This window comes from Enoplosus armatus, chromosome 22 (genome assembly GCF_043641665.1).
Source record: "Enoplosus armatus isolate fEnoArm2 chromosome 22, fEnoArm2.hap1, whole genome shotgun sequence".
Lineage (NCBI taxonomy): Eukaryota > Metazoa > Chordata > Actinopteri > Centrarchiformes > Enoplosidae > Enoplosus > Enoplosus armatus.
In genome coordinates, this window is record NC_092201.1 from 14,300,238 (window position 1) to 14,322,778 (window position 22,541).

General features: G+C 42.0%; 1 protein-coding gene across 2 annotated transcripts; it reads right to left on the reverse strand.

Annotated features, from left to right (window-relative positions):
* Positions 1–1,930: 1,930 nt before the first annotated feature.
* LOC139304773 (basic helix-loop-helix ARNT-like protein 2) lies at positions 1,931–18,570 on the reverse strand. 2 transcript variants are annotated; one of them, XM_070928645.1, is made up of 17 exons: positions 18,440–18,570; positions 10,728–10,839; positions 10,552–10,590; positions 10,420–10,461; positions 10,070–10,227; positions 9,899–9,981; positions 9,714–9,806; positions 8,898–9,015; positions 8,598–8,747; positions 5,813–6,047; positions 5,267–5,373; positions 4,922–5,072; positions 4,617–4,669; positions 4,415–4,526; positions 4,079–4,169; positions 3,170–3,266; positions 1,931–2,281 (listed from the first exon to the last, which is right to left on the reverse strand). In XM_070928645.1, exons 1-17 carry the CDS (start codon positions 18,480–18,482, stop codon positions 2,124–2,126), a joined length of 1,842 nt encoding a protein of 613 aa, XP_070784746.1. In that variant the 5' UTR covers positions 18,483–18,570; the 3' UTR covers positions 1,931–2,123. The 2 variants fall into 2 exon arrangements, with proteins under 2 accessions (XP_070784746.1, XP_070784745.1); XM_070928644.1 differs by having other exon boundaries at positions 4,079–4,172.
* Between the last annotated feature and the right edge of the window lie 3,971 nt (positions 18,571–22,541).

Below are 22,541 nucleotides of genomic sequence, written 5' to 3' on the forward strand. Positions count from 1 at the left end.
ATTTTGCTCTTTGATTTTGGAATGACACCAAAACCTTGATGGTTACTGTAAATGTTTTAAATCACCAAATCATGTTTTGATATTAGTTGCTGGGATTTTATGGATTTGGCCACTTTCTTCTGGTACAAAAAGTATAAAGGAACAACTTAACTAAGCTGTTTGTTTTTTTTAAACAATGCTGAGATGATTCAAGGTGGAGTTTTCTTTTACAATACACTGACGTGGTAATGGGACAACAAACTGCAACATTACTGTCTCCCTAGCTATACAAACACTATAGCAAATGTCTGTGCAGTGGTAGGCTGTTCAAATACTATTGCAAAGGAAAGGGTAAGGAGGAAGGGTATATTAGACATGACACAACAGTATTAAATCTGTCCTAACAGCATGGTGGCTCGTCCCTTGTTAACACTGGAAAACATTGTCCCATCCATGGTGGACCAGGAGTTCAGTGTACAGTAGATTACCTTCACAGAACTGTCTGGTGTACAGTAAATATATGATATGTGAACACACAGTATAGGCATACTAGGGCTCAGTCATTTAGTGCACATTCAATATGAAAACAGACATTTTACAAACTTCATGGAGACTACTCCATGCAAAGACCCCCCCCCCCCCCCCCTCCCCTCAAAAATGTGATTTTCTGTATGGGGGACTTGTATTTTGGACAGTTGTGGTTTTCACCTAGCAGGTTGTTGTCACATTCCTCTGCTAAAGCAGAAGATAGTTGAGATGTCTACATATGAGCATGACTTGTCACATCACAACGGGTAGCCGATGTGGGAAAGGGACACCTTCCACATAAACACAAAGAAATGACTTTTCAGTGAAGGTTGCATCAAGTCGTTAGACTTTCGAAACTAAAGATGTATTGTTCAGTTTCAGCTTCCTTCCTTCTACACACTGAGGAACCTCATGGACAGAACTGGGTTTGTGTGAGTTTTGCTAAAAAGCTGAATGTGAAGCCCGTTTCCATGCCAACTTGTTATCCCGGGACCAAACCAGAAACAAGTGTCAATATTCAAGTATTTGTTTCATTAAAAACAGTCCCAAAGTAAAGCTTTCTGCATGGTAGTTGTTGACAGCGTTAGCACTCATAGCTAATCGCTAGCTGGTAAAATCAGGCATTGTGTGTTGTTGGTGCCAGATGTTGATCTCTTGTAATTTAGGTGTAAAAACAATCATTTTGTAATGATTCATAGTATAAGAAAAATTGTTAATAATCAGTCCAGAACGTACACAGTCGGCATTGTTGGACTGAGCTGGGCTTATGCGTTCTGATCCTATGAGGATCCTTCGCCAGTCAAAGTGTGTGAGAGTTGTTTGGCCACTTCAGTAAAAGTTCGACATGATGGTTTTATGGAACATAAAAACATGATTAGAATCGTCTGGACTTCTTTTAACTATGCTACCTACAAATCTCCCGAACAGAGTGTAACCTCAGCCGTGATGGTGGGTGTGAATATTTGCATATTCAATGAGCCTGCCGTCCTCATTTAAGGGCTAGACATTCTTCAGTACTCACTTGACACAATATCGGACAAACATTACTTAGCAGAGTATTTTTTTTACACGACTTACAATGTGTCTGGAGGGGATCTTTAAAAAACAGAGTAAAAAAATGGAACAATCAGACCATGTTAAGAAAATATGTAAGTCGTCACTGGGTACCAAAGGTTTCGCAAATGTCAAGGTTTGAGGAGTTTCTCTAGCAGCACTGCACATGGCAGGAGTCTGATTCTCCTCCACACCTTGGTTTCTCATTGAGGGCAAGCAGAGCGAATAGATAGATGGTTCTGCTGTGGAAAGTCTGGGTTTCAGCCCCTCTGAATCCCACAGGCTCCAGGGGACACTTGAATCTCACTTTCCTTCAGGCGGGACCCGTGGGGGGGGGGGGGGGGGGGGCAACAAGGTAATCACAGTCATAATAATTCCTATTAACTTAGTCATCTATCTGTTAAGCTTCCTCAAGTGCGACATGTTGCGGCCTTTGGTACAGTGGATTCAGTTGTGCAGGGCCAGATCAGTCGGTCACAGAATGGACTGTACGCCCAGGTTCTCGGCAAACGGCAAGAAAACAGCACAAGAGCGGTGAGAGGGGCTGAAAGTCTGCGCGCCCTCTAGAAAGGCCAGTGTAAGTCCTCAAAGTCCCCCGATTGACCCATGTTTACATCCGTCTCCAGCAGGCTCATGATGACCGCCATGGCTGCCTCGTCGCTGCTGAAGCTGCTCAGGCCCGGCACCACCATGCTGTCCAAGTCCAGCTGGGACGGCTCGCCTGGGTGAAAAAGAGCGAAGAAAACAAGACTTTAGGAGAAGAAAAACATGGAAACTCTGAAACACGATCTTTCTGCACCAATCAATGCCTTCTATTATTTGGTGATGAATTGTTTTAGATGAACCCGTTTTCCCTCACACTGCTTTGTTCACTTCAGTAGCATCGCTTTCTTTTCTGCAACAAAATAAACTAAATCAAATAGCTTTCACAGTTAATTGAACTCTTTTTTCACTCAGCACGAGAAGACACCAGTACTGTAACTTCAGTGAAGAAACATGCTAATAGTGAAATAGTAAAAGAAAGCCACACATGGAGAGGAATGTCCTACTGGGCAAATATAACTATCTGTTTGTAGCTAACGTTAGCTTTTGTACATTGGCGAGGTGTGAAGAAACATGCGGGAGGATTCCACTGAATGTTAACATTAAACATTACATTACAGACTAGCTTGTTGTATAGGTTGATATTGTGTTTGTCCCAAAAGTTACATTATTTTTGTATTTTAAGTGCAGGTTTTGGTGGAAGTATGAGTTTAGGCACTCATAATTCACTGACAATGAAACACTGACGTTGATAAGACGCATTAAAAGCATCCCAGCACCTTTGGATATTTGACTGTTTCTGTGATAAAAATGATACAAGTGCTTTTATATTTAACATAAAAGCTATTGGATCACCTGATGATGATGGGCCTGCAGCTGTGAAATAGTGGGTGGGTCAACACTATAAAGACTGCTTGAGTTCTTTGCCAATATAAAACGTCAAAAGCATTTTTGAAGCCTTTGGACCGGTTTTGCGAGTGCACCCCATTTCCTCTTCTTCTTCTTCTTTGCAGAGAAAACTTGTTAATGCCTTGGATTAGATTCACGATGATCCTGCTCACAGTACCTGTACTTTCAGAAGTTGCACTGCCAGCGCCCGCTGCTGTCCCCGAGTCAGACTGGGACAGTGATGAACTGCCTGCTGCCTCCTCTCTGCTGGACGCCTAGAGAACAAGTCCTGTTACGTTAAAACACCGCACAGGGCCTCATGTTTCACCTTCCTCCGCTGAAGTGTGTAATTAAACTCAGGAAAACAAGCTGTAGAAGTAGCCGCTGTCTTAATGTACGCATTTATCTGCATATATCAAGTTTTAGTCCAGCTTACATTTGAATAAAACTTATAAGGACATAATCATGAACATGCTGTGGTGGAAATACAACTCACATCTTTACTTGAAGTCAAATGTAAGTACGATGGAATCCTTCTATTACCAGTAACAGTACTTCATGTTATTGTTACATGTGGTCGCAAATTCAATTCTCTGGTCATGACCTGTGCAAGCTGTTTCCAAATGATGTGCGTACATCGCCAGAACTCCCCATGTCACCATTCATTTGCTTGAAAAATATGAAATGTATGAGAGACTCGCTTTCATTTGCATATAAAAACCACACCGAACCAAAATTAGCATAAAAGGACACATTCCACTATACATTTGCATACCACAACGTCAAAATACATTTCCATATAAACTCCCCAGCCGTGTATTTCAATTAAACCTCCTCATGCCGCTAAAATTGGCAGCAAAAACGCGAAAAGAAAGAAAACACAAAACATGCCTCGGCAGTGTATTGAGGTAAAAGTCCCAAAGCATTTAAAAACCAAGGTGACGTATAGTTAGTTTACGCCTTGATCAGAAGGTCAACAAGCACACCGGTTATGGCTTGCCTTCATAAACGCCGACGAATTGAGTGTAAATTGCCTCCAAGTAAGAGCGTCATTAAATGTGTGTGTACTGATGAAGAGGTCACTCACACTCCTGCTGGTCTGTGGGGAAACAAGAGGACATTTCTCCTGGGCCGGGCCAAACGGACTGGAAGCTCCGCTGGATGGAGAGGAGTTCATCCTGCTGAAGAAACAGGTAGGAGATAAAATGAGTTTGGACTCATTTTAATTCATTAAAACTATTCTTCTAGGCTTATTATATATGTATATGTACATACAGTGGATCCCTTATTACACCCTATTCCTATTTGATGTACCCTACTCCTACATGCCATGCTAACGTTTCTCCATCTAATTCAAATAGTGAGGGAATACAGCAATTTCCATTTAGTTTTACTATTTTGAACATCTCTACACACAATGCACCTGTAGGAGTCGATGAGCTCATTTGCGATTTGGGTCCCTATGCTGCCTGCATAGATCATTGTGCCCACGCCACTGGAAAGGCCAGGAATTATGGGTATTTGCTTTGTGTCTTCTATGGGAGAATAAGACAGTAAAATCAACCTTTGCATAAAAACACATGAGAGATAAATGCATATATGAGCATGCAGCGTGTATTTCTTACCCTGAAGTGCTTTTGAGCTGCCTGCCTCCTCATCTTTTGTGTGACCAGGCCCCCTGCTGGCGAAAAGGAGTATTTATGCTGCCATATCCATGAATAAACTGCGTTAAGGCAACATGGTCAGAAGCACAATGTACAAACCCCCCCCCCCCCCACACACACACAAAAACAAAAGGTTCTGGACAATCAGTGTCATTAGATTGTGTGAGGATTAGTCTAAAGAATGAACGGATGAGTTCCTCTGATAATGACTCTGTATCTGAGGCGTGGTGAGACAGGTAACACTCGATGAATGAATCCATACTCACGAGATAACCCTGTTGAAAGACACGATAAACTCAACTTCTTTGGTCCATGGATTTACGAAACTAAACCACTGACTTTGGAGCGAAACATAGGAGCCGTATTTCGTTTTGAACTTGTAGCACGCCGTCTCAATCTTCTCTTTGCTTCGGAGAGCTGCCAAGAGATCGGACACGAGTGTCACCACGAAGCACAGAAGAACATGTTGCTGTGAGCCTCCTGGCCAGCACTTAAGAAGCATTAGAAAAGGTCAGATTTCTGGAACTTCTACACAACAAGAGCTGCATCTTTCATGGATATCTTGTTCTGGGGTGCAATTATCTCGACTAAACTAAGCTTTGCTCCATCACCTTGCCTGTGTTTCTCTGCGAGGTGCTGCAGGTCGTCCTGGTGGAAGTACTCATAACACGACGTGCCGAGAACTTCCTGCGGCAAATAACCGATAACCATCGTGGCTCTGGGGGGAAAAAAAAAAAGAGAGTTCAGTTATTCTGGCTTTCTCTTTCGCTGTCTCGCCGGACTGTGCCGGCTAAAAAAACAGTGACGAGCAAAAAATGGAACGAATGTGTCATATCATCATATAAATCTCCACATGTAACATTCAGCAGTCTGTACTTGTGGTATGAAATTACTTCCCAAAAAATGAGAAGAGATTTTCATGTGATGCCATCAGGATGCATAGCTCCTTCTGAGAAACAACGGCAAAGACAGAAAGGATTATCTCCACTGAGAGATGAAGTGACACAAATCATTCTGCAGGCTCGGAGGCCTCCTCACCGCAACACGCCTCTGCCATTTCTGTCTCAGCGGAGCCGCGTGGTCAGGACAGATCCGTGACTCACGGGAGGGAGGCAAACGGTAGCGGACGGACGCAGTTAGAAACCGGAGAGACTCACCGTTGGTCTACAAAAGTGAACTTGCCGTCGATCGCGCAGCGGGTGACGAACTCGGCGGGCTTGATGTTGACGTCTTTGGAAGGCTGGTGGGACGCGTGAGGGAGGAGGCGGCACACCGTCACCAGGCAGGTCAGGTTCGAGCTTTCCTTCTCCGCGTCACCCTCTGAGTCCAGCTGGCTGCTCGGCCAAGTCCGCATGTGTCCGGTGCAGTGGAGGGTGCAGTATCTGTAGCCGTCTGTGGGCGCAAAAACAAGTCGCTTTTAAAATGCTGTGAATAAAATATCGTTTCAAAAGTTTGTGATTACGGGCCTGTTGAAATTGCACGTATTGCTGCCTGCAGTATAACACCAGATTTCAAAGTTTTCAGCTGTTTCTACACATGCATGAATGGTCAACTGATGTGTAATCAAGACACTGTTGACACCTTTGAGAAGATATATCAGGACCACCATGTAAATAAGTTATGTTAACTCTCGTGGCCATTTAAGGTACACTTGTTAAAAATGAAGGACTGGCATTGCTTTATATTTTTCTTATTGTGAACAAATCCCATGAAAAGACAAAAAACCTTGTGTGTGTTAATCAGCCCAGAGCCTATTCATTCCAACTAAAGGTGGAAATCTTCATCACAAATATTTAGTGATTTTTTCCCTCAGACAGCTGGGCACTGTGGTTTTTAGCACACGTGACTCAAACAGGAGTAAATAGTGAATTTGTTGGGGAGTATTTCCGGCTGATTAGCGGATTAATACACATTTGGTTCTTCTAGATCAGTGGTTCCCAACATTTCTTGTCGGATGTACCCTTACAGCCCTATCAAATGAGCTTGTGTACCCCCTTCGTCGACACCACCCCTCACGTTCTGAATGTGTCCATTTAAAACAGATTTTAAACTGGAGCTTATTTAACACTAATAATTATATAAATGTGAATATTGTGATGTTATTATCTCAGTGTATTTTGTCATTTAATAAAGTCATTGTAATATTAGTTTTATTATTATATAGTGCATGAGAGAGTCACTAAAAGAGTATATTATGGGTCATTGCTTCCCTTCTTTATATATTGCAGTGCAGTTGCTGAGATTGGCCACTGAGTGGCACCACACCTCTAGTTTCTGTCACCAAAATTCGGTTTACAGAGAGTGGAGCTTTGGGCCATGTTCTTACTTTGTGGTTATACAATGCTGTAACACTGACCTATTTCCCGCACAGGACTATGTTTTTTAAATTGTATCTATTTGGGAAAAAGTCTCGAAAGAAGTCAAACACTGAATTCTTTCCACCAAGAAATCACGTTAGTAAATACCACTTTTAGTGAGTGTCATCAGCTTTGTTTCTATACAAGGAGCACATGTGGCTACGGAGATAAGAAAGTCTTTTTTGGTCATTATTTCCATGGAATTTGAGGTCACACCTTAGAAATAAATGTTTAGGCTTACCTACTTGCACTCAACTTCATCAACAACCCACCCTCACCCACCCTCAGCCACCTCTCCTCCAGAGCAGATCATTCTATTGCCTCTTTGGCAGGCTAGGCAGGGCACACATTTTCCATTGTGTTTGTTTGTTTCCCACTGGCTGCCTGAACACTGACCTCATTGCCTAGAAACACATTTAAATATCTTACTTATCTTTGGTACACATCCTGAATCCTCCTCCTCCTCCTCCTCCTCATCATCTGTTTGGGCCAAAGCGTCCTGCAGGTCCAGGACTGAACATGACTGTATATACAAAGCTGAGTAGCTCCAGTCTTTTCAAGAAATAACTCAGTGGGCAGTTCCTCTCAGCTGAATCACCTCAAGTGCTCTCAAGAGAGAGAGCCAGGTAACAGAAATAAAATGATGAAAATAGCACTGTTCCGCGGGAGCAGCAGATTCGAGAGGGTCAGTGTGTTTCTCTGTGTTTCTTTGTATTATATGTGTCAAGATTCTGTCACGCTCTAGTATAATACTATGGTGAAAATGGCTTTGAGGATAACAGACCCGGCTCCAGCAGTATTTTAGAAAACATTTCTGAGATGAAATCTTATCCTACCTGGCCTGAAGTAGCAGATGAGTGGGGTTTACTGCCTAGAGCCCATTCGGCAGTGTTGGTTAGGGCACAACTGATATGAGACTGTGAATGCAAATGCAAATAAATCCGATTTTCCTGCAGAATTGTGCTCTTTAGAGAAGGGAAACGCCTCTGAAATACAACACACAGACAAACTCAGAGGGGTACCAAATAGTCCATTCAGTCCAATTTTTCTGGCACTTCTTTTTCTGCACTGCCTGCAGCAGCACATCCCATCCATCTGGTTTTTCAAACTGAGAATCATTTGGAAGTACTTACTTGAAAATGGGACACTGCATGGAGCAACAGAACCCAATCATGTGAACTGAAGAGAAGTCAAGGCTTGGTCTCTACCTGTTATATTTATCTAGAATAAGGCTTTATTCTATAATCAAATGGCTCGGATTATAAGGTTGTGAGGAGTCCCACAGCCTCATAGGGCAGCATTGCATTAGACAGAACACACACACAATCACGCTTGTATTGGCTGATTAGGATCCGCTGTTTCATTTCTGCTCCACAATCGCCAGCTGGCTGACTTAGTCACGACTAATCATATTCATACTTTTGATACTATTACTGCATCAGCTCCCAACTTCCTCCTTACGTGCTTATGTGTGTTTATCATGGGGGACTCGAGGCAGGACCATTGTTGCAGCTCAGGTCAACTGCTTGACGAAAGTGTGTCTGACTCAACTGAGTTGGATGTTGAGACTCCAGTCCGAACCCACCTTTCTTTTTGGAAGTACTGGGCAGCGAGCGCTTGTCCTCGTGCTTCCCTGCCACCCGACCGTGCTTCATCCGGCAGAAGAAGGATCTCCGGGCTCCGGTGGACAAGTGGGACGACCTGACGGGGGCATCCGCCTGGACCTGAACCCCGGCTGCACACGGAAAGACAGCACTTGTGGTGAGGATTGTCAAGTTTGCTCGATTTCAATTCCATCTAGCTCCAATGTTGGATCAGCAGTCTTCAGCTAGGTGACATTGTTAATTGCAGTTGTTTCTCAAACCTGACATGGCAACAGACTTACTCGCGGCATCAATGAGCCGTTGGCGAGGGTACAACTCCGAAGACGCCAGCTGTTCCTTCACCTTGTTGATGTCTTTGGGGTGGATGAAATCGAACAAGCTTTGCCCAGTCAGCTCCAACTGTGAACCCAAATGACATATATCCATTAATTCAACTTTTTATCATCTATGCTTTACTTCATTGTCTGAACTGTTTGTTCAGTTATGTAAACTGATCGTCCTACAGCTCATTGCATCAAAACGTCCTTTAAAAGATATCAAGACAACCTGACTCCTAGAGGAAAGAACCAAGAAGAGAATAGCTCCAGCATGTGTCCAGTCAGGGTTTATTGGTTAAGCCCCCAAATAACACATGTTGCCCTGCAGGCATGGAGTCAAATTTCTTTAGACGCTTTTTCTCTTGCATCCCTCCTAATCTCCATTCCTTTCTGCTTGCCTAAGGTCTGTCTCAAAGCTGGAAAATGTGGTCAAGAATGTGGAGCAGGTGTGGTGATCTGTCCGGCTGCCAAACACTATAAACTGACCTTCAAGAAATAAGTAGAAAAGCTTGCGTTGCTATCCCTGCAGAAAGCGTAAACATGTGACCTTTTTTAAAAATGTATTACGTGTTACTTGCAGTATTATCATGCCTTCATCAGAGCTTCAATAAAATGTCTAATCTGCAGGCTCACACAATTCTGTGTCTCCGACAGCAATTTATGTGAAGACTGAGTTGTAAAGATTCGGTTCCTCCACCACAAAAGGATTGCACTTATATACACTTCAGTTACATGCTGCGCAATGCACAAATGTGTGTGTGGTGTAGAAGTGCAACACACCCGGCTAAAGTTAAGGATCTTGGAGACAGACTCGGAGATGAACAGGATTTTCGCCCTGTCACAACTAACAATCAACAGGAAACCGTCCGCAGCCTGTACAGCCGGTACAGAGACAGATAAGTAGACACGTTAATACACAGACAGATAGATGTATAATCAAAAGGGACTAGTTGGGGGTCACCTACCCTGAGCAGAAGGTGCCTGAGGTCATCATGAGGCAGGATGGAAGGCTTGTAGGTGGTGTCTGTAAAGGCGCTGCCTGTCCCAGCTGAAAACACACAGGAGACACAAGAGTTTAGATGGCGCAGAAGAGACATTACTGACATTTTAAATCACCAGGCGGGTTAAGGGTGAACCTTTGAGGGCCTTCAGGTGTTGTACGGCCTTCCGCAGCACGGTGAGTTTGTCAAGTTTCCGAGCCATGGGCTGACAGGCAGGGATCATGGCGGACAGCTCGTCAATGAGGTTGTTCATTTTATCCCTCCGTCGCTTCTCAATCTGGCTGTGAGGCTCCCTGAAATCAGACAACACCACAGAACGTTCTACCGAGTGTCTCTATTTTGGGGGGAAATTATTACCTGAAGTTCATAATGCAATTTTTAATTAACAGAATTGTGAAAGTCATTACGGTTTTAAAATACCCGCTCAGATTACACACGAAATGAGACCCAGATGGCGCGGTAATTTGATGTAAAAATAGAATTACCTGAAGCACTTCATTTTGACTTGCTGATCCTCTCCTTCAGATCTGCAAATAAAGGGATCAAAAAAAATCACATTCTTTGCCAGTATTCTCTCACGAGACAAGAGTGTGAACAAAGCCCAGGAGGCAGCGTACCTGCTGAGGTCGTCATCCATCTGGAAGTCGAGGCTCTGCCTGAAAGATCGATTGGACATATTGTGGGCCATTTCATGTATAATAAGAGGAATGTATGCATTGCACGGAACAGTGAACATAAAGTAAAATGACACCAAGTTTGTTTTTCTTCACAAGCAACAAAGCAGTCGTCTTACTGTACACGGGTGTCTGACCTCTCCTCCACATCTCCCTTTCGTTTCCTTGGCAGCTCGACAGCTGGCAGCGAGGAGCCTGCTTGGCTTGGGCCCTCTTCCTCTGCGGCGGGATCTGATACGTGAAAACAACCGTCACAGGGACGTGAGAGACTGCGAAATAAATACATCAACCTTAAGATCTCCGTAGCGCGGCTTGCTCAGGTGCTCTATTAATAACTCACCATGAATGAATGAATGAGACTTGATCTGCCACCAGGGTTTGTTGCACACATCGAGCAGAGAATAAAGAGAATTTGTCAAGAAGAGGGATGCTGATAAGAAAACAAATGTTCATACAAATCAGGAAGGCCATCAATGCACCTTCAGGCTATGTAATATATATCGGACTAAATTACTGGCAACGCGGCTACTGTTGCACCCAATGTGTTTGATGTTTTTATTAATATTTCAAAACCTATGGAAGCAAATGAAGGCCATAATAATCCTGATATTCTCTAATATGGCTGAATTGATAGCATTGACATTTGTCCTGAGAAAACCATTTCTTTGACTTTATGAGGTTTGAATCCTCTTCTCTGAAATTCCCAGAGGCTCATTTGAAGTTTTACCCTCCATTCAATCTTGATTATCTTCTGCAGCCTTAATGTTCAAGTTTAGAATTTAACATCTTGAATTTTGATGTGTGAATTTCACCAATCATCCAATTTAAGCAGCCAGATGATTGCACGACTTGAGAAGGTCTTCTGGAAATTTCAAAGAGGGGAAGTCAAGCCCCATAAATTCAGATAGCTTTTCAAAGTAAAATAATTCAATGCATTAAATGTGTTTATGTGTGTTGTGTCTTAAGTATTCAGTCATGGTTAAAAAGGACCAGAATCACAACAAGGTATTCAGTTGGTTATAAAATTGAAATGAGTATGGCCTTTCTTTGCTTCCATAGGCTTTGGATTTCTTTGATTTAGTCTAAGAAATCTATGAAACCACCCACCAGAACTGTTTTTTCAGTTGTTTTTACTATTCATCAAAGGAGCATTGACCATACTACTACCAGTTATCATGACCTTTCTTTGCCTCCATAAAAGTCCTACAAAGCAGACATGTTCATAGATTGGTCATAAAGCAGTTCATCTTGTCTATTAGTGTTAGTTTTTAGGTCATACCTATGAAACTTGTTTTTGTTTTTTATTTTGAAACTTAGGTCAGCACAGCTTTGTTACAATCATTTTTCTGACTAGAAAAGCCCGACTCTTTCTGAGCAACAACCAGGATGATGAATGTGTTTGCAGATGTGGGTGGCAATCAAAAGGCCTAAAAGGCCGATGCCTCTCTCGGGAACGTTCATCTAACTGTGGAAAAACATCACTTTAAAAGCTGAGCCATGCCTGCCAAAAACATTTCAGAGTGCAGGACTGCCAGAATTCTTCTCTTTTGTCTATTTAGTCTCTCGCCAAAACCATCCCCCCTCCCCCTCCCCCACACACACTTAAAATGCCTTGGCTCAGTCCTGCTCTGTAGTCATCTGTTTCTAGGCGAACTCTCTCCCTCTCAGTGCACTGGCTGAAGGTTGCCATTGAACGGCGCCAAACCTCCAGCTATGCTCACCATTTGTCCATTTAAAAGGCACGTGAGAGTAAATGGGGTTTGGGCTATCGTCTTACCTAACACTTATATAATGCGGTAACAATGACCTACTTCCCTCTCAGGACCCATACTTTAAATTGTGACATCCATTTGGGGTGGGGGGGTGGGGTGGGCAAAGTGTTGATAAAAGTGAACAAAGCTTTTCAACGTGACTGTTGACCATGACTGACCCATATTCTCCAGCTTTTCTCACTAAAGTAAAGTAGAAAAGGAATTGATAATGATGTCAAACTTTTCATGATTAACCCATAATTTTCTGCTGGTTTTATAACATACGCTGGGACAATTCTTCAAGCTTTAAAAGATTATTCTAATGTTTATCCACAACTTTAGCACAGTGATACATGAATAACGCTTCATGTAGGAATTCCTGAAAGGAAATCTAGAAATAACCCCGTGAGGGAGCTGCATCTGAGAGGTCATAGTGCCCTGTACCGAAGTCAAACCTCACAAACAATCTAGCTTTTACAAACAAGTCAATCAGCAGTGGAGTGGACTATAATGATATTGACATAATTTTCTTTAATCCCACAAGAGGAGTTTAGTGGGTCATCACTGACGTGTGGAATGTGGGAGCGAACGCTTGCCAGCTCTCCCTTCCACCCACCATGGCTCTCCACCGCTGATGCTGCACAACACACCGCCTCCGATGTCACCCAGTTTTTCCTGTTTTCTTGTTATTCAGGACATTTTTTCCCCTGGGTACCTGTGTGAGCCCTGCCAGCAGGCTGGCTAAAACGTGCCATGCAGGAAGCTGCCTGCTTTGTGCGGCGCTGAGAGCGCGTTATATACACGGTCATATTCTGAGTCATGCCAGAGCCAGAAAACTCCGGCCGTGACAAGACTGCTGACGAGAGGCCAAGCCTGCAGGGCAGCAGATGACACGCCATATTACTGAGATTCAGAAACATAGGCCGCCACCCATGGTGGGGATGCACGGGAGTGTAACAAACTCAGTATGAGCGAGAGTACCAGAGCACGCACGATATGACCTACATGCACTTCTTTATGGCCGTACATTTTCTCACAAATGTACATTTAATCCCACTTGAATAACTTCAAGGTATTTGGTAGTGGAAAGTAGAGTATATATGATTTTGATAAAAAAATTGAATTATACACATGATTTATAGCCAGGAAAAGTCCACAGTGAATGCAATACCCACATTTCATATAATACAAACTAGTACACAGCTAATTTAGCCACATAAAAAATGGCCAGTAAATGCCATACAGAGCCACAACTGCCAGACAAACTTCACAACTGAAAGCAAGAAAAAGAATTCTGAAGCATCTGTCAATCTCTAACTGGCCTTTGAAACACTTTTAGGATATTAGACAATACTATTATATAGTAAATACATAGGGTATTTATTCAGACCGCCCATTCCAGTCCTTTGCTCAAGCAAAAACGTCTTGCTTAAACATTCCACAAACTGATGCTGTGTTTCCTCCAACACAGAGCCAAGTAATAAAAACTGAAAAAAAAAACCTCATCAACAGGCCATGAAAGGTAAGCAGAACATCCAAACAGCATGAATAACAGTCTGTGCTAAACAGCCGGGGCAAAGATCCAAGGACACAAGCTGGGTTTTAAGGTTGGACTACTCGTGTGCAAATGTATGACTACTTTCTAATTCTGGAACAAACCGGCAAAATAATTCCTGACTTAGAAGAAAGACATTGTTAAATATTCGTGAAGGTTTGAGAGTAAATATCTGCATTTACTTCATTCTGCAACTAAACTTTATAAATGGTTTTTATTTTGCATTTATTGGGACTTTAGTGATCTGATGGTTTGCTACTGATTTCTGTCCTATGTTTTTGTAAATACATGCACATATATGCCCCTCAACAAATTGCAAATACATATGAGGAGTTAGATTCTAAAAACAAGGTAACTTCTGCTTTGATGCGAAAAATAACATTTTGCAAACTGTATCCCCTTTGTGTTAATATATAATAATATACAGAATGAATCTTGGTTTTGAAATAAACTTCTATGACAACACAAATATATATGAATCCTGCGTTTTACATTTCTCTCTGTATTTTCCTACAGACAGGAAATAAGTTCAACTGAAGGCAGTCACACATGCCTCCTTTTAAACAAATATAGCACATTTATGAACTATCTGAGCTCAAATAGCTGTCCTCTGTTTAGGTTTAATCAAGGTTATTATTGTAAACCTATGAAAACCTACCTAGTCTTTTTTCCCCGATGAATATTTCATTCATTCATTGTGTTTTAACCAATCTGGTTGCACCTGTAGCTAGTCTGCTACCATTGCTAACTACTTGGATGCTTTTACAAACAGGAACATTGATTATGTTAATTAAGGGAGAAGATGAGCATAAAATGTTTTTAATAACTGGATAATGAACTTATTCTTAAATTGCTCAAAGGTCTGTCAAACACTGCATGTTCAACACCATGTTACATTTTGGATTCCTCTTCAAAGAATTGCCTGGGAAAGATCGAATTCATGAATAATAGATAGTAATTAATAAATTAAAAACTGAACAATTGACTTGAAATGAAAATGAAATCAATCTACACAACACACCTACACATCTATATGAGTAAAATAAATGTTCCAGCGCTGCCTATAAATGCAAGTGTCCTCCATTTGTCCCACACTCAGATGCAAAAGCATAGAGACTGTATTTGGTTCTACAACAGGATGCCATTCATTAGATCAACACTTTGGCCAAGATAGAAAGCACATCAACTATCAGACTATACAGACATAGTAAGTAGGAAAAACATATACGGTTGCAGTTATAAGTGTAAAGTCTCACCACCTTCATCCTCAAAACATCCTCACATCCTTTCAAACTACAAACATAAAGCATTAATGACCTCTGACTCAAACAGCCAGCCTGCGCACTGGCTTGTTCAAAGGACGGATAGTCTGTATTCACATAACGATTTGGCGAAACCTTCCGAGTCGAGCTTAGAAGAGCACTTCCTTTTGTTGATATTCAACACGGATGGCTGTGTCAAGGCCACAGTTTCAAAATCCATCAACAGCACAGAGATCGCTACCCCTTGAGGTTTTATTAATCCATTAGTGCTCAGAGTGTGGTGTGCTCAGACCACTAATGTGTACCTACGGATGTAAAGAGTGACTTGCTTGCTGCACCTTCATGTGTTACTCTTCCAAAATGCAATACCACATAACTTCTGTCTAGACTTCTTCTTTTTTCGGACATTTTGTCAGGATAAACTGTGACGACAGTGGCTCCTACATTCTAGAAGGTAAAAGGTACAAGCTTCTGTACGTAACACGTTTTTCACTACGACTCCCAACGTGCATTTCAGCAAGAAACATCCAATCACAGAGCTTAATTTATAATTTAACTTAACTTAAACTTAATTTTATAATCTGCAGCGACTACTGCGCCACGACTTGTTAACAACTGCAACAAAGAAGCTAGAACAGCCTCCCACTAAACCCGCCCCTTTCTATTGGTAGTGCTAGTAGTACTAGTAGTAGTAGTACTGTGGTATCATGATTTTTTTCTACTGACAAATCAATGATTTTTCATTATTTATAGCACAGTTTTCTCATGATCGAAGTGTATGAGGTAGTTGTAATAGTGGTAAATGGTGCTGAGAGTAGTAGCAGTTGTGTGCAATGCAGTAGGCTACAGTACTGCAGTAGCAGTATGAGTAGTACATGCAGCTGCAGTCATAGTAAAAGTTGTTGATACATTTGGAGGACATTGTCTGTGGGTTTCCTTTGTGTAACTGGGCCACATGTAGAACATAATCAAGTTAAATATATCTATAGTTTCCTCACCTGAGACATTTATATAGTCGCATTATGCCAGAGCTCAGTGTCTCTGTTTGCTTCTGGGGACACAACCACAAGTATTGTGGTTTTGGATGGATGCAGAGAAGGCAGGCGAGCCTTAAATTCTACAGTACAGTATGTTCTGGGTTATTTCTGGTTGACTGACCTACAATTCCTGCAACTCCTCACAAAAAGCACAATGCATTATTCTGTTACAAAGTATGTGCAATTTGAATAGACTGTTTCAGGCAGGGAGCTACTTATACAGCACACGTAGGAATATAGGAATGCGAATATGGACTATGAACGTTAAAGTTAAGTAAAACAACTTGAATATTTTAATTAATAAGACATGTTTTACTTTGTTGGCTTGCATATCAGAGGACATATTTCACTTGTCACTGTGACATATTTCTGGCAGGTATAGTTACCGGAGGTCTAGACCAAACCAAGCAGAATTGAAAAAAGACTTACAACTTCTCTTTCACACTAATAACTTGTGACTTCGGTTAAGACTTGAGCCATTTGACTTAAAATGTCTTAAAATCCTCCCCGTGCCAGAACACACACAAAAAACTGATGGTATTAAGCTGTCCATTTACCTACACAATATCGTTGGCTAACTATTAACTGTGTCCACTGTCTGTTTGTCAGTATAATGTTTTACCACCTTTCTCTTTTTAAATGTAATTTAATATTTCAACAGTTTGTATGTTGCTACGGTATTTGCAAGATTAGGTCTAATCTAATTGGTCTAAATCTTGCCGTTGGTGGAATGCATGTGTGAAAGACAAAGGGAGAGAGAGACTAAATGGAAATAAGCAGAATTAACTCTCACAAGGGCCATGCTTTGGAATAAACAAACTGCAGATGCTATGTGCAAGTGTTTAATTTGCAGGATAATATAGTAATATAGAGCCTACTTCAGATTACATTATAATAGCCTGATAAAATATTCCAAGTGTTATTTTTGCGGGTACTAAAGGTAATAATGAATTTACGGGGACCCTAACGCACTTGTCAGCTATATTTAATAATAGGCTATACGATACAATATATTAGTGGCTAATATTAATTAAATATATCAAGATAGATTTACAGTGTGTCCCTAAAACTGAGGAATTATTTATATAACATTATTAGACATGATGTATAAGTTCCCATTGTATTAAACAGTTGTATGGGACACTTGTGGCACTGTGGTAATAAATTCTGGTATTTTTTAAAGCTTTAAAGTATTTGACGTAGTTTAGATTTCCGAGCTGATGTTGTGGCGCTGGCTTCAGAAGGTTTCGATAGCGGGCATTGCTGTGGAGCTTCTTGGTGCGGGTTTTGGAGCGGCAGGGAGCGACTACCTCCCTCTGCTGCACAGTCAGGGCAGCGCTGCTCTACTGATCTACTGACCCAGTTTCGAAAGACGCTGGACGGCGACAAACCTAGCGGAACCACGTGACGAACTAAGCTCCCCGAGGGCAGTTTGGTGAAGGTTTGGCAAATAGAGAAATACTTTGGCAGGTTAGGGAAAGATGGCGGCCATGTCGAACGAACTATATGGTTATGGTAATAAAAATAAATAAATAAATAAAAACTTTTTTTTTTGTTAAGCTTGGGGGGGGGGGGGGTGTCATGGTTAGTCACGTGATTCCACGAGGTTTGTCAGCGTATTTCCTCCCCGAAACAGAACAAAGCTCCCGGCCGCGCGCTTCCCGCCGGTGGCGAGCACGTAGTACGGAATAATGAATGGACACCGGCGGTTTACTGGTTGCCAATTGGCATTTTAGGTAGAGTAGGTTAGTAGTAGGTGCGTGACTGCTCCAGTCTGCTCCAGTCACGCACCGGTGCCGCAGATAGTAACGCGTTTACATGAGCTGCTTCTTGTTCTGTTCGGCTTCGGGTGGTGTGGTTAGAGTCGCTACTGGCAGAAGTAAATGGTGGCGTTAGCTTGAGTTGTCGCCTCCTCTTAATGTCAACATAAAGTTGAATTAACAAAACCCGCAACAGTAAACCAAAAACCGTAACAGTAAAACTTACTCTTTACAACCTCCGTCGCTGTCTACCGTAAAACTACAGCCTTATTAGTCGCATGAAGGCACTGAAGAAGTTCCGAAGTACTTCAGAAAGTACATACCTCTGCTTTGATTTTTTTTTCTTCAGATAAGGGATGAAAAAGAAGTAACAGAAATGTTGTTCCTCCGGTCACTGATAATAAAAGTACCGAGCTGAATTACACACACTTAGCAGAGTAATAACTGTCGCCCCCGAGCTACCTACCTGCTGGCCTGTCCGCCGTCCCGTCAGAGCCACCGGCCGACATGCCTACAGACTGGAGCCGGTGTGCCCGGTGAAGGCTTAGGAGCGCCGCGGCTCAGGTGGAGCCACCAGCTGTAGTAGTAACGCAGAGGAGAGGAGGAGAGGAGGGAGCTGCGGAGAGCTGGGGTGTTGTTTAATTGACTTATTTTTTTTCCCCCTCACCATTCTCCTCCCGTAGTTTTATTTTTTTTTTTTACAAAGGAGGCGGAGTGGAGGAGGAGGGGGGGGGGGCAGAAACGTGAGGGATGAGTGAGAACGCAACGCCGACGTCCTCTAGGAAACACGAAGAAAGAGGGAAGAGTTCACGCATGTCTCCTCCGTCGCCTTTTTGGTTCATTCATGCCCTTGTTTACTTGTCAGCGTAATCGTCGTTTTACTGGGACAGCTGCAGTCCATTCATTTCATTTCACTCGTGGATCAGCGTCTCCTTTAATCTGAAAATATGGCAACAGAAGCATGTAACATACGTCTCTCTCTCTCGTTTTTATGCTGTACATGGAGAGCACTGAAAAGCATATTATCATATGCTGTGAAAATGCATTTTTTGTGGTTTTTGTGTGCGTTTTCACTTATTTTGTTTTCATGCGTTTCTCGCATTTTGGCTTCAGCGGACAAAATGTTCCACCTTATGTGCATTTCCCGTCACAGAGCCGCTTAAGTCACGACTCGCGTACGGTGTTCGTTGTCCAAAAGCGGATGCTCTAACAGGAAACGTGCAATGAGATTATGACAACGCTGATATAATAATTTTGGATTCACATCAACCAGGGCCAGCCCAGCCCTGACAGGGCGATGAGAGGTTGATTCCTCCGGTGCAATGCTCGTTTTGGTGACCTGAAAGAAGGGCCGTGCGCGCGTCACCGATCTCACTTCGCTACTCTCTCGCTTTCGCCCCAAACAGAGTCGCGAGAGAGAAGAGGTCTCACTCTGTCCATATTTCTTGCTTTGTGATCAGCGCAATCACACTCATGGGTAAACCGGGGCATAGAGCCATATGGAAATGCATTTTTGTGATTTTCTGTATTTAAAAGATCCATATGAGAGCGCTAATTGGATTATTTTTGAATAGTGTCATTGCAAAAAAAAATGTTTCATCCCTCATTTAACAATCCAGAAACTATAAAGATGCCAATATTGTTTATTTTATTGTTTCACTGAGATGTCCATTCTCAGTTTCAAGTTTCCACATCACACTTGTATTAAGTTGGTAAGTTGCATATTGGACCTGCAACTCCAATGATTGGCTTCCTCCGCATAGTGAAGGTAAAGCATCAAAGTGAAGTAATAAGCAAAACACATTTATGAGCAGAGGGGGGGGGGGGCTTCCTGCACTATACTCAGAAGTTATTCACAATCAGTCAGTCAGTTTATACGTTTATCCATGTTTTGTCGTTATTCAAAGATGCAACAACGCTGTTTCTACTTCAGTTAAGGTTTTTGTTTCTATGGGCATGGCCGTCCTTCATAAATGATGCCAAGTTATCTACAATACCATATTCAAGTCTGATAAGGAGGGAAGCAGGGGCGGCCAATAATTGGAGGAATTTAAATATATATTACACATAGTGACATAGCATAATTCTAATAAAGTATAACATTGTCAAAACCCCAATGAAGGTCAAAAACTTAACAAACTTCCAAACTGTTTTACACACACCCCTGGTTCTGTGAGAGAAAAAAAAACTCCGAGTGATACATCTGTCCTGACGTTGAAGATCTTCGGCCCTCACCTACATAGTGTAACTCGAGACCTTTGCACGAGACTTTACGTAAGAAGGAAGGCTGCACGTGCCAGCCAGAAACGTGTTGACCTATATATTATATAACTCGAGGGTCACGTGGCGACGGTTGGTTCGTTAACCCATTTAAAGCCCGTCTGCGGCGAAAGTACTGAGTCCCAGCGCCCTTTGCCAACCCGGAAACATCGTAAGTGGACAGGAAACACAAAAAACACGGATAGCAACACTGTAACAAACTTTCACGGGACATTATAAACATTTCAAACAGGCTAATAACATTAGTGATATGACATCATACACTGAAAAACTAGCATGAAAACAACTTGTACGGAGAGGTCCATAGAAAGACTGTCTCTCTCTCTCTCTCTGCAGGACTCCGTGTTCCTGATTGGGGCTTTGCCTGCAGTCACATAGCCAGCGAATATTTTAGACGTCCTAATTTCACCACTGATGTGGCGGTGAATTAAAACAAAACAAAAACAACTTTTAACCTGAGGCAAACCCGTATACATCATTCTCTTTTCATTTAGGTCCCCAGACTGCGGAGGTTTGGCCATCTCACCAGGTTCAGTATTCTGCAAATCAAAGTTGACTTGAGTTGAAGTAGCATGCCTTATTAATATAAACACATGATAACCTGGCTGCATTTCAGCCTCGAGAGAAAGCAGCAGTTTATCCTACAACAGGTTGCTGCTGGATGTCAGGTGGCGCATTGGGAGCTACATCAATAAATCAATATTAAGCGCTAGTGAATGTACGTCTTATGGTTCTCTGTACTGCAAACTTTCAACGGGAAATATACTGAAAACGTACAAATCCAAGCGGCCACTTACTGAATAATTCTACACCTGGTTGTTGTGGGCTCTCCGCTGTACTTCATCGGGGTAAGGGATTAAAAGAAACCCGGTTAACACGACTAGATTTTATTTTATTTTTGCTCGAAAAGAAACTTGATGACTTGGTCACCCACTCACGTAACCGTGTTCGTGACTGGGGGGGGGCAGGCCGCACGTGCCGGACCTCGGACATGTGCGGCAAACATCTTTACATGTAGGTGAGTCCCTGTGACTGGGACCAATCAATCCAGGAATGAATGAATGAATGAATGAAAGTGACATGAATAAGCAGCCGAACATCAAACTAATATTCAGACATATTCGCACACAGTAAATGTGTCATTCAAATACTCAGACAGAAAAAAAAAAACCCCTTCCAAGCTGTAGTCACATCATTAATATGCTTAACGTAACCTGTCCCCACTGCGTTACATTAACGCACTCACCCCCTACTGGACACTTTATCTGGACACTTTACTTTATTCTGGTCACTGCACTGTTGTTATTTATCTTATCTTATTTTTATTTTTATTCTTATTCTTATTTTAGCTTTTATATTCTACTTATTTGTTATCAAAACAATAGCACCTTCAGTCCACAGCAAATTCCTTGTAATGTATGTTACTTGGCAATAAACAGTTTCTGATTCTGATGCTGTTAAATATGGTTACAAATAAGTTCGATTATTGACCAACTGTGTGTGCAGGAGTATGCAAACCCTGCAGGAAGTTGATTTTTTTTTTTAAAGGTGGCATGACTATTAACCCGTCTCCGTCCACAGTGAAGCATTTAAGGCTTTATTAAAACTGAAGGACCAACCTTGGAGATCAAAGCTCCTCTCGTGACAGCAGTTGTGTAGCTGCAGTGTGAGTCACAGAGCCCATTCATAAGATCCAGCTGAAAACACACTCCTGCACACCAAGAGCTCCCTCTAGTGGATTCAGTGAATCACAGCTACGGTCTAATATAAATAGATATACATAGAACTCTCACATCAGTATTAAGTTCAACTCAAAAACTGCTTATTATTGTTTGTCCATTTGTTTATTCCTTTTTTCCTTCTTATTTGATAGTCAACAGTGTGGAGACAAACAGGAAACAGAGTAGAAATGAACATGTGTCATCAGACCACCACAACTTTTGATCATTGTTGCACTTCAAAATAAACTGCCTAAAACGCAGCGTGCTACAGTAACACTGGAAAACATATAATTCAACCACAGTTTACACTACTGTTAACAGTGTGTTTATGGGGCGCGAGGTCTTCATTTAGAGACCCACCTGCTCCCCATCCCCAACAAAACAAGAAACTTCAGTCCTTCAGACTTGTTGTGTTTAATTTTATTATTTTAAGCATTTTATCAACATAAAAACTCATCAACATGACTGAATATATTAATGAGCATTTCCTCCTTCAAAAACAGTTTCCTTCAAGTGTCTACAACAATATGTACACGGCGTTACACAAAATACCTCACAACATAGGCG